Consider the following 14835-nt stretch of genomic DNA (forward strand, 5'->3'; position numbering starts at 1 on the left):
GAGGAGATGCAAAGACAGCACTAAAAAAATATAAAAATGTAGATATGTTCAATACTAGTAAAAATAAAGTGAATTAAAGTCTTCACGCAATGTGCAATAATAAACGTCTTTGCGCAAAAAATTGAAATCAGGGCCAGACTCCAAACATGCAGCCCAAAACCAAGAGATAAATGTCCACAGAATTTTTCCAAAGTGCAGTGCTCAAAGCTAACTCAAAAAGTGCTCCACTCCAAGTGCCCGGTTTCCCCAGCCTCTCACCTCCAGGTGGCTTAAGATAAGCCTTATACTGTATGTAATCCCACTGGGAGCAGCTTCTCTCACACAATGCATATAACACCGTTTGCAGATCACTTTAACTCCACAATGGTAGCGTTTAAGCAGCATTCAAGCCCCTCTTCCCTTGGACCAATGGCTCCCCGCAGGGTACATATAAGAAGGACTTTTAATAAAAAACGTAGTCCAGCGAAGAGGCAAAACCTTGGACTCATCATTTGGCGGCCTGGTTCCGCTACATTGATGATGTCCTAGTATTATAGGAAGGTTCGGCTGAGGATCTAGAGAAGTGTGTTTCCATCATGAATATAAATGAATTCAATCTTAAATTCACTGTAGTGTCCAGTGAGACTAAGATTGCATTTTTGGGCGTTACTCTGTCCAAAAACAGTGATGGAAGCCTGTCGAGCGGATTGTACAGGAAACCCACTGCAGGGAACACTGTGCTCCACGCGACCAGTGCACACCCTCCAGCTCTTATCAATTCGATCCCATACAGCCAGTATCTTCGCTTAAAACGCAACTGTTGGAGCCAAGATGCGTTCCTCTTGGAAGCTGCGGCCCTAAGACATAGGCTGCTACAAAGAGGCTATTCCCATAAATGCCTAAAAAAAGCATTTAAGCGAGCAGATGGACAGATGAGACCATAATTACTATTTGATGCTAAGGAAAAGCAAGGTGGTGGAATGGATATGGTGAGAATCATTACAAAATATCATAGCCAGCACAAAGTAGTAAAGGGCATCATAAAAAAGTTCTGGCACCTCTTATCCTTCGACCCGACACTGGGTCCTTTTGTGACCAAGGAACCCGCAATCACCTATCAGCGAGCGTCCTCACTCAAGGACCAGTTAGTCAAAAGTGAATTCAAAGGTGTATCCAGAAAAGATCCGTGTAAGAGATTGGGTACCTTTACCTGTGGTGGGTGTTCTATCTGCCAATACATGAATATCCGGCAAGATAATATCTTACCCAATGGTCGACCATATAGGCCTCGCCATTTCTCAAACTGCAAGACTGAAGGGGTAGTCTCACAAAGTGTCAGATTTTATGTTGGGAAAACCAAGTTGACATTTCATAAGCGAGCATCTAGGCATATCGGCTCCATGAAAATTGCTAATCCCGATCTCCCACTTGGGAGACATGTGGCACAATAGCATAAAGGAAAATTTCCTAGGGTTCAATTCCTTATTCTTGATAGGATCCATCCTAGCTCTAGAGGAGGTGATTGGAACAAAGTACTGCTCCAGCAGGAGACCTGCTAGATTGCGGACCTTGGAACCAATACATCTCCGGGCTTAAATGAACAAATTAGTTTCAGACCATTCCTGGAGGGTTTTGCCTCGGGAGGGTGTTAGAAGGAATGACTGGGCCATGCTCTTCATCCTGATTTCTGTTCTGATCTTCCTTTTTTCTTCAATTGTGGGAGGGGGGGGCGACTTCTGCGATTTTTCAAGAGCTTGGCAGGACTAAGTTCAGGACAATTGGATAATTTCCACAGTGTCTCTGGGTTACAAGCTGGAATTTTTCGAGAATTCCCGCCTTCACATTTTAAGGCCAAGCATCTCCAAAGATCCAGTAAAAAGAAGTCCTTGTTCCTAGCATTGGATCACTTGCTATCCCAAGGGGTAATCATAGAGGTTTCCCCAGAAGTGCGAGGGTCTGGGTTTTATTCAAACCTCTTTACGGTTCCGAAACCAAACGGGGATGTCAGGCCTATTCTAGATCTAAAAGATCTGAATCAATTCCTGAACATTCGTTCTTTTCGCATGAGTCAATCCACTCAGTAGTCTCCACCCTACAAGGGGGAGAGTTTCTGGCTTCAATAGACATCAAAGATGCATACTTGCATGTGCCAATTTCTCCCACTCACCAAAGGTTCCTAAGGTTCGCAGTCGAACACGCCACTTCCAGTTTGTGGCTCTACCCTTTGGTCTGGCTACTGCACATCGGGTGTTTACGAAAGTTCTAGTTCCGCTCCTGGCAAATCTAAGGGCTCAGGGCATAGCCGTAACGGCATATCTAGATGACATGCTACTGCTAGAGCAGTCGGTAGCACGGTTAAACCAGTGTTCTCAGCACGGTAAAATGCATAGGTGAGAACCAGGCATAAGGCAACGATGTTCAGGAACGCATGTGTTGCCGTATACAGCAACACCTTGTAACCACTATGCATTATGGTGTGCTGTATAAGACAAGACACTGCATGTCTGTTTTTTGGTCTGTTCCTGTGCTTTGGCAGTCTTTCAAATAATATTGAACTGCACTAACGCAATGCCTGTTAATGCGTGTCCCAAAATGTGTTAATGCTGAAAACAAGTATGTGAGCTAGGTGAAATATGTAAGCTACCATATCTAAAAATGCAAATCGCTTAGCTCCCTCTAGCTTCGGTACTTGAGTCACTAACCCAGAGCAAGCATTTAGCAACTAATATCAGAACACCCTACTGGTAATGAAGCCAGAGGAACAAGCTGACAGCCAGACAATTAGTATATTTAGAGGGAGGGGTCAACAATGGCTGTAGACACATTTCTCTTTAACTATTTCAGCTCTGGTAATATATCCTTCTAGAACAGAATACTCCTTTTCCCTACAGATCTTTTTTCAGTGTATGACATTGGCACAGCTACAGAGAGAAAAAACAGCAACACCAAACACAAATATCTAATCAAATTTTCTATATTCTGTTTTTTAGGGGCTACTTGGGAACCAGTTGGTAAGTCAATTTGATAATATTTTAAAACCTTGTTTCTGGTCTTAGGTTTGAATTATATACAGTATTAATATAGTATTGTAGTAGATACATATGGGCAAAGTCATATTTTCCCAGTCACAAATCCATGCTATATGTATAGTATTGAAGCACACAGTACAATGAACGTACCTGTCAGTGAATGCCTGTGGGCGGGACCAGTCGCCCTGCATGTGGGGGTACCTTTCGCCATTGAACATGCTCATCAATGCCCGGGACCAGGCAGGGACTGTGATCATGTGAAAGTCTAACATTAAGGCAGTTCCCCGACTTAGAGATGAACAATGTCACTGTGTGTAGCAGTAAAAGTATAGCGTTCCTCTGAAAAGGTGCTGTCTTGTGTCACTACACATCATTATCTAATGTATATTGCATTTAGGAGGGATGCCCCTGAGCGCAGACCCTCACCACCTGTTCAGCGTACCTCTGCCACCTCACTCCCGGCCAGGGGCGGACTGACAACTCATGGGGCCCCCGGGCAATAGGAGATCCTGGGGCCCCCTGTCCCCGACCATGTGTTCCCACCCGTACTCAAGCCACACCCACACAAATCATATTGTACTGCCCACACTACATGCGTTCGTCACAGAATTTCTCTACACTATGTTCAAAATAAAATGGTAATTATAGAATATAAAGAAAAATAAACTTATATTAAAGAAAGTGCAACAACGATACATTTCCAAAATGAAAGTGATTGTAAAGGCTCTCTTTTTAAAAAAAAAATAACAAACATGTCATACTTACCTCCACTGTTCAGTTCGTTTTGCACAGAATGGGGTCCCCGCGTGGTTCTCACGGCTCCTCCCCCAATCAGATAACCCCCTAGGAGAAGCGCTCTCCCAGGGGTTACCTTGAGGGACATTCTTCCCACTGACCCCCAATGCAAGGAACATTCTTCTGGTGACCCCCAATGTAAGGAACATTCTTCTGGTGACCACCAATGTAAGGAACATTCTTCTGGTGACCCCCAATGCAAGGAACATTCTTCTGGTGACCACCAATGCAAGGAACATTCTTCTGGTGACCACCAATGCAAGGAACATTCTTCTGGTGACCACCAATGCAAGGAACATTCTTTCTGGTGACCACCAATGCAAGGAACATTATTCGCACAGACCACCAATGTAAGGAGCATTCTTTCTGCTGACCACCAACGTAAGGAACATTATTCGCACAGACCACCAATGTAAGGAGCATTCTTTCTGCTGACCACCAACGTAAGGAACATTATTCGCACAGACCACCAATGTAAGGAGCATTCTTTCTGCTGACCACCAATGTAAGGAACATTATTCGCACAGACCACCAATGCAAGGAACAATTTTTTCTGGTGACCCCCAATGTAAGAAACATTCTTTCTACTGACCACCTATGTAAGAAACATTCTTTCTGGTGACCACCAATGTAAGAAACATTATTTCTGGTGACCACCAATGTAACGAACATTATTTGCACAGACCACCAATGCAAGGAATATTCTTTCTGGTGACCACCAATGCAAGGAACATTCTTTCCGGGGACCACCAATGTAGGGAACATTCTTTCTGCTGACCACTAATGTAAGGGACATTCTTCCCACTGATGGTTCTTTTTGTCCAAGTGTACACATATATCAGTGTTGTATACAAGGAAAAGCTCTCAATATACAGATATCAGTGTCAGGGAAAACACTCAGTGTATAGATGTCAGTTATACACCAAGTGCTATTCCTTATGTGTTACACTGACATCTATACACTGAGTGTTTTCCCTGACACTGATATCTGTATATTGAGAGCTATTCCTTGTATACAACACTGATATATCTGTACACTTGGACACTCAGTGTACAGATATCCGTGTGTCAGGGAATAGCTCCTGGTAGATGGGCACTGGGGAAGAAGGAACACTTAGCCTGGCTGATGATCACAGACACTAACCTGCTGCTGCAGACAACAAGGCAGGTCAGGTGACTGTCTCCGACATGATGACTGCACTGTGTCTTCCCTCTCCAGCCTCCAGCTCTCTCACTGGCTTTCCCCCGCGGCATGGATGTATACTGTGGCCCCGCCCCTCTGCTGAATTCCCTAGGAGGATAGGTGGCCAGAGCGCCTGTCACTGCAATAATCCTCATGGCTCCATGATCGCTCTGTAATCCTGGCCAGCACCTAGTCCTCTCATACAGCCTCATCATCTGCAGGCAGGGTTGACATCACTCACTACCTCTGCGGTGCACAAACTTTCCTAATCTTACATAATAAACTGTGGGCACATCCAGGGGCAGACTGAGCCAGCCCGGGCCCTCCCACCACCGGGGCCCTCGGGAACTGCCCGAATGACCGAATGGTCAGTCCGCCCCTGCTCCCGGCGACAGAATGTGGTCCTTCCATGCACACAGCACAGACCTCATGTATGCATGTGTTAACTCCTTCCTTCCTGTACCATGTGGCCAGGCTGTGGGTCTCCAGAATATGGGTCCAGTCCCAGGTGCTATGGGAGATTAACCGATGGGGAGGGAGCCAGAGCATCGACCCCCCCCCCCGCTATCAAGAGACCCGTCACCTACATCAGGTACAGGGATGGACTGGCCATAGGGACTACAGGGAGTTTCCCGGTGGGCCGATGGCTCAGTGGGCTGTTTTTTTAAAACAGAGATGCTGCTTGGAGGACTTTTTTTAACGCCCTGGCAGCGCCCCAGTGTGAAAGCACTCAGGCTTTCACACTGGGACTGCAGCGGAAGCGTTTTTCAGTCGCTTTACAGGCGCCCAAAAGCGCCTAAAAAACGCCTCTTTTACACTCACTGGGCCAGATTCACGTAGCTCAGCGGATCTATAGATCCGCTCGATCTACGTGAATTAAGATCCGCTCCCGCAAGTTTAGGAGGCAAGTGGCTAATTCACAAACCACTTACCTCCAAACTTGCGACGGCGGATCCTAAATCCCCCAGCGGAATTCAAATTCCGCGGCTAGGGGAGTGTCATATTTAAATCAGGCGCGTTCCCGCGCCGATTTAAATGCGCATGCATCGTCCGGGGAATTTCCCGGCGTGCATTGCTCCCACTGACGTCACTAGGACGTCAGTGGTTGCGACGTGAGCGGGACTTGCGACGCGCGTGTTCGTGAATCGGCGTACGCAAACGACATAGGAAAATTCAAATTCGACGCGGGAACGCCAGCTATACTTAACATTGGCTGCGCCTGATAAAAGAAGGGGTAAGTCTACGACGGAAAACCGCTACGGAAACGACGTAAGAACACTGCGACGGGTCCGCGTACGTTCGTGAATTTGCGTATCTCGCTGATTTACATATTATTTATCGTAAATCAGCGGGAACGGCGCCATTTTTAAATTGAAAAATAGATCCGACAGTGTAACACATTGTAACACTGTCGGATCTAGCCCTATCTATGCGTATCTGATTCTATGAATCAGGCGCATAGATAGGACCAGTGTAAGTCAGAGATACGATGGTGTATCTGTAGATACACCGTCGTATCTCTTTGTGAATCTGGTCCACTCTCTTTTTCTTACACTAACCCCCTCTCACCCCCCTTCCCTCAACCCTCCCAGCATTTTATTGAATTAAAGTGGGCCGGTCTGGATGAAGTCCAGGGCCGAATTTTTGTCCCAGTCCAGCCCTGATCATTTACCATGTTTTACAACCGGCTGCAATGTACTTTGCATTTGCACTTGGTTACCCATGGCAACTGCATTACTCCTCCATTACTTGCCGATAGACCTTAGTAGTTTTGCTTCATACCCCTTCATGCTTTACTGACCCTGGTTCTTTTATATGCCAGAAACCATCATGCACCCCTTTGAATGACTTCAGACCAGGCTTAAAGCAGTTCTGACAACTTTTACTGTAAAAATACTTCTCGTAGAACAAAAATAGCGAGCATGACACAGTTTAAAACTTAACTGTCTACTGGGGGTGGCTGCCTAGGCATACCTCCAAAAAGGTAGTAGTCCATTGTAGGCATTCTCCAAGTCCTGGCTAATCTTCAGATCCCCAGTCCCGATGGACTGCAAGGTGAAGCAGTCCTCCTCCACAGCAATTGCAGCATTTACAGCTAAGAGCAGCTCCCTTTGGACCTCAGCCTTCCCCCTTTTTATATCACAGGTGGCCTGGCTGGATCCAAAAAGCATGGAAACAGAAGCACACAAGGTGAAGTGGTTCCAAAGGCAGAAGGTAAACTACTTGCCTACTTGGCACTTTTACCCCCCTTTCTGACCAGGCCAATTTTCACCTTTCAGCGCTGTCACACTTTGAATGACAATTGCAACACTGTACCCATATGACGTTTTTCACACAAATAGAGCTTTCTTTTGGTGGTATTTAATCACCACTGGGTTTTTTTTTTTTTGCTAAACAAACAAAAAAAGACTGAAAATTTTGTAAAAAAAACATTTTTCATAGTTTGTTATACAATTTTGCAAACAGGTAATTTTTCTCCTTCACTGATGTGCGTTGATGAGGCTGCACTGATAGGTAGCACTGATGGGCACTGATGAGGAGGAACTGATAAGAATTGGGTATATGTGATTGTATGATATTATTATTATTATTTTATTTCTTATGGTTGAACTTGATGGACTTGTGTCTTTTTTCAACCTGACTTACTATGTCACTATATAAGGCTGCACTAATAGGCGGCACTGATGGTCACTGATAGGCGGCACTGATAGGTGACACTAATAGGCAACACTGATAGGCGGCACTTCTAGGTGGCACTGATAGACAGGACTGATAGGTGACACTAATGGGCACTGTTGGGACTACACTGATAATCAGTGCCGATGTCCCTTTAACACAAGCCAGTTATCGACTCTCTTTCTCTCCTCACGCTGTCAGCATGAGGAATGAAAAGGCAATAACCGGCTTGTGTTTACTGCTGTCATTGGACACAGCTGATCATGTGATCATGATTGGCCCTTTATTCCGATCTGTAAAGGACTCAGCAATCACAGAATGCTCCGCAGGGGGCGTGCAGGCAGAGAGATGATTGGATAATGTCCATGTACGCCTTCCCTGCAAATTAAGCCTGCACTGTAGCCGTCTTTTGGCTATAACGCAGGCAGGAAGGGGTTAAGGTAAAAATCAGTTCCCCCAGCCCCCCTTATACTTACCTGAGCCCCATCTTGATCCAGTGATGTGCATGAGAGCAGCGGCTCTCCAGGTTTTCTCTCTCCCCTCATTGGCTCACACTGCAATCAATCACAGACAGAGAGCCAATGAGGAGAGAGCAAGGCGCGGGGCTGAGCCAATGTTGGGAGCGAGCTTGCCCATGTGCTGTCATAGCAATAGGCTTGATATTGAGGGCACTAGGTAGGGGAGGAGCCAGGACCATTGACAGTGAAACCAAAAAGAAGAGGATCAGAGCTGCTCTGTGCAAATCCATTGCACAGAGCAGGTAAGTATAACATGTTTATGGCCGAAACAACCAATCGATTAATCGATAACTAATCGATTATGAAATTAATCGATTGCCATTTTCATAATCGATTAATCGGCCAGTAACATAATGGGGTTAAAAAAATAAAACAATTAGCCCTTAATAGTACAAAAAGACCAAATCTCTACTGTAAATATTACTTTCACTGTCCCACAGTAAAAAATGAACCCCTTACAGTAGTGATTATTTGCTCTTTTTGTACTAATTTTTGTTTTTTTAACCCCATTATGTTACTAAACATCTCAGGCCTGGGTTTACACCTCTGTGCTTTTTGCAGAAACACACTACAGTTCATTTACATGGTTTCACATCTATGATTTTTTCAGCTGCTGTGTATGTGGAAAGGGCAAGGACTTTTTTTTTTTTTTACGCAAAACGGTGCTATTTTGTTTTTTTGGTTCAATATACTTCAATGGAGAAGCTGCAGAAAAACATTTTTTGTGGCAATTTGTGCTTTCTCATCTGCCCAACAACAAATTGGCCAAAAAAAATGCAAATCGTAGCAAATTTGTATTTGTATTCAGCCCCCTTTACTCTGATACCCCTAACTAAAATCTAGTGCCTTTTTAGAAGTCACCTAATTAGTACTTACCTGTGGGTAATTTAATCTCAGTGGGCCATATTCTCAGAAGAGTTACGACGGAGTATCTCAGGAAACTCCATCGTATCAGTCTTTTTTGACCCGTGTATCTATGCGAGTGATTCCTAGAATCATTTTCGCATAGATACGCTGTAGATCCAACAGGTGTAAGTCACTTACACTGTCGGATCTTAAATGTAATTCGCCGCCGGCCGCTAGGTGGCGTTTACGTTCAGGTCTCATTTGTTTATGCAAATGAGCCTGATACGCCGATTCACGAACGAAATTGCGTTGCGTAACCGTCGCTTACGTCGTTTGCGTAAGCGTAAGGTTACCCCTGCTATATGAGGGGTAACCTCACGCCAGTCCCACGTATGCCATGTTAAGTATGGCGTCGGGTCCGCATCGTCTTTTCCCGTTGGGTACATCGTTTTCCTAAGTCGTTCTTGAATACGACTTTACGTCGATGACGCACACGTCGGCATCATTGACGTTTTCCGCCGAAAACTGGAGCATGCGCACTGGGCTATTTTTAGCCCGGCGCATGCGCAGTTCGATCGGAACGGGGGTGCGCTTAATTTAAATATAACCTGCCCCCTTTGAAATACGCAGGGATACGCCGGGCCTTTTACACTACGCCTCCGCAAACTACGGAGCAAGTGCTTGAGGAATATGGCACTTGCTCCAGTAAGTTGGGGCGGCGTAGTGTAAATGGCTTACGCTATGGCCGCGGGAAAAGTACGAGAATCTGGCCCAGTATAGGTACAGCTGTTCTGTGAAGACCTCAGAGGTTTGTTAAAGAGCCTTAAAGAACAAACAGCATCATGAAGGCCAATAAACACACCAGACAGGTCAGGGATAAAGTTGTGAAGAAGTTTAAAGCAGTGTTGGGTTATAAAAAAATATCCCAAGCTTTGAACATCTCATGGAGCACTGTTCAATCCATCATACGAAAATGGAAAGAGTATGGCACAACTGCAAACCTACCAAAACATGGCCGTCCACGTAAACTGACAGATTGGGCAAGAAGAGCATTAATCATAGAAGCAGCCAAGAGCCGCATAGCAACTTCGGAGGAGCTGCAGAGATCCACAGCTCAGGTGGGAGAATCTGTCCACAGGACAACTATAATTTGTGCATTCCACAAATCTGGCCATTATGGAAGAGTGGCAAGAAAAAAGCCATTGTTGAAAGAAAGCCATAAGAAGTCCCGTTTGCAGTTTGTGAGTTATGTGGGGGACACAGCAAACATGTGGAAGAAGGTGCTCTGGTCAGATGAGACCAAAATTGAACTTTTTGGCCTAAAAGCGAAATGCTATGTGTGGCAGAAAACTAACGCTGCACATCACCCTGAACACACCATACCCAACGTGAAGCATAGTGGTGGCAGCATCATGTTGTTGGGATGCTTTGCTTTAGCAGGGACAGGGAAGCTGGTCATAGTTGATGGGAAGATGGATGGAGCCAAATACAGGGTTAGCTGGACATGTTTATAGATAGGCAACTCCTATCCTCATATTGATTAGTGGTTCCAAATTAATAACTACTGCAGTAGGGAACAGACACAAAAGATACACTCAGCATCTTTCCAAATAACTGTTCTGCTTTATTATGACGCAATTGAAGGTTTTTATACACATGATTACGTAGGTATCACAATAATATTACAATTGTACTTTTATGGTAACAAGGGGTGTAACATAGGCAGACTATTTCTAATCGGGACTCAAAAGAATTCAAACATGTAGGGGTGCAACGGATCGTCATTGATCCCTGATCCGAACGAGTCAACGCCCGCGGATCGGCACACCACGCGATCCGCGGATTGAGCCCATATGAAAGGCCGCAGATTCGGCCTAGCTCCGGAGCAGTGGCCATCTTGGTACACCTGCCGGAGGCGTAGGTGAGTGAGTAAGAAAACGTATATAGCGCAACACATGCAAACTGAATCGCCTCTGGGCGCTTAGTATCCTTTCCCTACTGTACTTTTGCCCTCAGAAAAGATGGGTTTTGAGTTATTTTCTGAAGGCCAGGTGATTCACCTCCAACCGGATGCTGGTTGGTAGAGCGTTCCATAGTCTAGGTCCTTGGATTCCAAATCTTCATTCTCCTTTGGACTTGTATCTGGCTTTGGGTATCTGGAGTAGATTTTGGTTGGTGGATCGCAGAACGCGATTGGGGTTGTGAGCTTCCCAGAGCGGCACTGACTGGGGAGATGTGGACATTACAGTGGGGGAGATGTGGACATCACAGTGGGGGAGATGAGGGTAGATGTGGACATTACAGTGGGGGAGATGAGGGGAGATGTGGACATTACAGTGGGGGAGATGACGGACATTACAGTGGGGGAGATGACGGACATTACAGTGGGGGAGATGATGTGGACATTACAGTGGGGGAGAGATGTGGACATTACAGTGGGGGGAGATGTGGAAATTACAGTGGGGACTATATATGGTGGTGATCCGAAAAATTATCCGATCCGTGGCTCTGATCCGAGGAACGATCTGAACAGTGAGTTTTTTTGATCCATTGCACCCCTACAAACATGTAATGAAAACATTATTAGTGCCATGTACACAGTGAGGGCAGTGTGCAATACATACAAAATAGAATACAATTATATTGTCAGGGAACTCCTGTAAGACGCTTTGCACATAGACGTGCGCAAGCGCATAGCCTTTGCCATAGAATGGCTCACAGGCTCGCACATGCGCGCCAGAGCTCGCAATTGCGGGCACGCATGCGCACAGATACGGGCACGCGCACACACGTACGAGCCTAATTCAGTTTGGCGCCAGACAGCCTATTTAAAGGGAGTCTGGGCTCTTATGCCTTGCTGACTGATCTTCAGCTGTGTTCCTGAACCTTGCTCTGATCCTGTGTGTTTTCCTAGTGTTTGACCCGGCTTGCTCTTGACCTTGGCTCTGTGTCCTGTTCCTGTACTTATGTCCATCCCTGACCCGGCTCCGTTCCTGACTTTGGCTCTGTCTATGATTCGGTACCTCACTGCCTGCTTGCTGACGAACCTGGCTATCCCTGAGACCTCGCTCCTGTCTACGTTCCTGGTTTCTGTTAACCCTCAGTTACCTGCCTGGCTGTTACCTGTTCCTGCTAAGCTCATTACAGTCTGTTCCTGGCCGCTGAACCCCGCCAAGCTGTTCCTTAGGGACCCCCGGCTCCAGGCACTCGTGTCCCTCTTGTCCTTCGGCTTCCTCTGTTTCACCTTCAGCGGAGCCAGGACAGGAGATATAAGAGAGGCCGACCTCATCAAATCAGTCTCCCATCCGATCCCTGACAGTATCAGTCAGCCAATAATGGAGTCTGAAAGGGAGGCCTCTCCACCCCAGGACTTTTTTCAATCAATCTCTGCGCTAACACACATCGTGCAAAAATTGCAAGCAGATCTAAGTCGCATGGAAAATCGATTACCAACCAACGCAGAGACTTTGCCACTTTTAGGTCCTTCTGCTGCTACAGATGTAGCTACTCAGACGGAGGCCTACATATCCAGTGGAACTTATCCTTGAACTCCGAGTGCCTATCCCCGAACGCTTTTCTGGAGATCGCAGGAAATTTCGGACTTTTCGTAATGCATGCAAACTTTATTTTTCTCTCCTCCCAAGAACTTTCTCCACGCAAGATGTCAGGGTGGGATTTGTTATTTCCCTCCTTCAGAATGAGCCCCAATCCTGGGCCTTCCAGCTTCGTGAGCAGCTCGATCCAGCCCTAGCCTCTATTGACTCTTTTTTCTCTGCCATGTCTCAGCTGTACGCTGACCCCTTTTGTAGACAGACTGCCGAACAAGAACTCAGCAAACTGCAGCAGGGCCAGAGACCTGTGGAGGATTATGTAACAGACTTTCGCCTTTGGAGTACTGATACAGAGTGGAATCAACCAGCCCTTCATCACCAGTTTCGTTGTGGTTTATCAGATGCTATTAAGGATGAACTTGCCAGAGTGGAAGTACCCCCTGTTCTGGAGGATCTAATTAACCTTGTCATTTTGATTGACCGACGGTTATGGGAACGCCAGTCTGAGAAAACCCACAGAGACTCTCCTCACCACAGATCCAAGAGTGCCATTACCTGTCTCTCCAGCGACACGACTAGCTCGCCCTGCGCTCTTCCTCGGAAGAGTTTTTTGAGGTCCCCTCTGTCTGCAGCCGAACGCCTTCGTCGCCAGCGCTCTGACCTCTGCCTCTACTGTGGTGATGCCGGTCATTATTTACGCAGCTGTCCGGTACGGCCACACAAATCCCCTATCAACTGGATCCACGCGATGCATCCCCCCGGACCTGACCGGGTTCACCTAACCCTTCCGCTCCATCTTCAGCTTGCTGGGAAAACCATTTCTGTCTCTGCAATCATCGACTCTGGTGTCTGCAGCTGCTTTGTGGACTCTAATTTCGCAGCCTGGCACAATCTCCCCCTTTGTACCAAAGAACAAGTGTTCGTAGTACACCTTGCTGATGGCTCTGGTATCAAGTCTGGCCCAGTAACACAGGAAACGGTCCCCATCCTCTGCCTTTCTTCTACCAGTCATCAAGAGTTCCTACGTCTAGATGTCATCTCATCACCCTTGTTCCCCATCATCTTGGGTATGCCCTGGCTGAGGGCACATAATCCCAGCATCAATTGGCTTACAGGGGAGGTCCTTTTCTCTTCACCTTACTGTCTGGAACACTGTATTTCGCACGAAGTACGCACCACTACACCTCTCCTGGCCATCCAGTCTGATCCAGAAACCTCAAAACTTGTTCCTGCAGTCTATCATGAATTTCTCGATGTCTTCAATAAGAATAATGCAGACTCTCTACCTCCTCACCGGGCCTATGATTGCCCCATAGAACTTTTGCCTGGAGCTGAGATTCCGTTTGGCCGCATTTATCCTCTTTCTGAGCCCGAATTAGAAGCCCTCCGTCACTACATTGACAAAAATTTAGAGAAGGGCTTCATTCGACATTCCACATCACCTGCAGGGGCAGGCATATTCTTTGTTGAAAAAAAAGATCATACCCTCAGACCCTGTGTGGATTATCGAGATCTTAACAAGATAACGGTTAAGAATCGGTACCCACTTCCTTTGATTCCAGAACTTTTTCAAAGATTGCGAGGGGCACAAGTGTTTTCTAAATTAGATCTGAGGGGTGCATATAATTTAGTCAGAATTCGTAACGGGGACGAATGGAAAACTGCATTCCGAACACGCTTCGGACACTATGAGTATCTTGTCATGCCATTTGGCCTCTGCAATGCCCCTGCCACATTTCAACATCTGGTGAATGACATCTTTCGGGACTACTTAGATTTGTTCATTATCGTCTATCTGGACGATATTCTTATATTCTCCAGTTCTCTTGATCTTCACAGGTGTCATGTAAAGAAAGTACTTGAAAGACTGCGACAACACCATCTTTACGCTAAGGCCGAAAAATGCAACTTTGAAAGACCCTCTATCCAATTCTTGGGACTTGTTATTTCCGCAGAAGGCATCTCTATGGATCCGCGAAAAGTTGCTGCTGTGCTTGATTGGCCTGCTCCTGAAGACAAGAAAGCTATTCAACGTTTTGTAGGATTTGCCAATTTTTATAGAAAGTTTATTAAAAACTTTTCCGGTATCATTGCTCCTGTCACCCAGTTGACTAAACAACATACTTCTTTCAAATGGACTTCCGAGGCACAGGATGCCTTTGAAAAATTAAAGACTTTGTTTACTTCTGCCCCCATTCTAAGACACCCTGACCCTGCTCTGGCCTACGTGCTCAAGGTAGACGCCTCTGAAACGGCCG

At 46.1% G+C, this 14835-nt stretch overlaps 1 protein-coding gene across 5 annotated transcripts in view; it reads left to right on the forward strand.

Annotated features, from left to right (window-relative positions):
* LOC120915234 (Fc receptor-like protein 3) overlaps positions 1–14835 on the forward strand; it is a 95227-nt gene that overhangs the window by 30648 nt on the left and 49744 nt on the right. For 4 of the 5 annotated variants that reach the window (XM_040325573.1, XM_040325575.1, XM_040325572.1 and 1 more), the window contains 2 exons: positions 2970–2990; positions 7132–7200. In XM_040325573.1, the coding sequence (XP_040181507.1) occupies positions 2970–2990; positions 7132–7200 (90 nt within the window). Of the gene's footprint in view, positions 1–2969; positions 2991–7131; positions 7201–14835 lie in introns of those variants that run through there. The other variant, XM_040325574.1, reaches the window with a different exon arrangement.

This window comes from Rana temporaria, chromosome 10 (genome assembly GCF_905171775.1).
Source record: "Rana temporaria chromosome 10, aRanTem1.1, whole genome shotgun sequence".
In the NCBI taxonomy this organism is placed as follows: domain Eukaryota; kingdom Metazoa; phylum Chordata; class Amphibia; order Anura; family Ranidae; genus Rana; species Rana temporaria.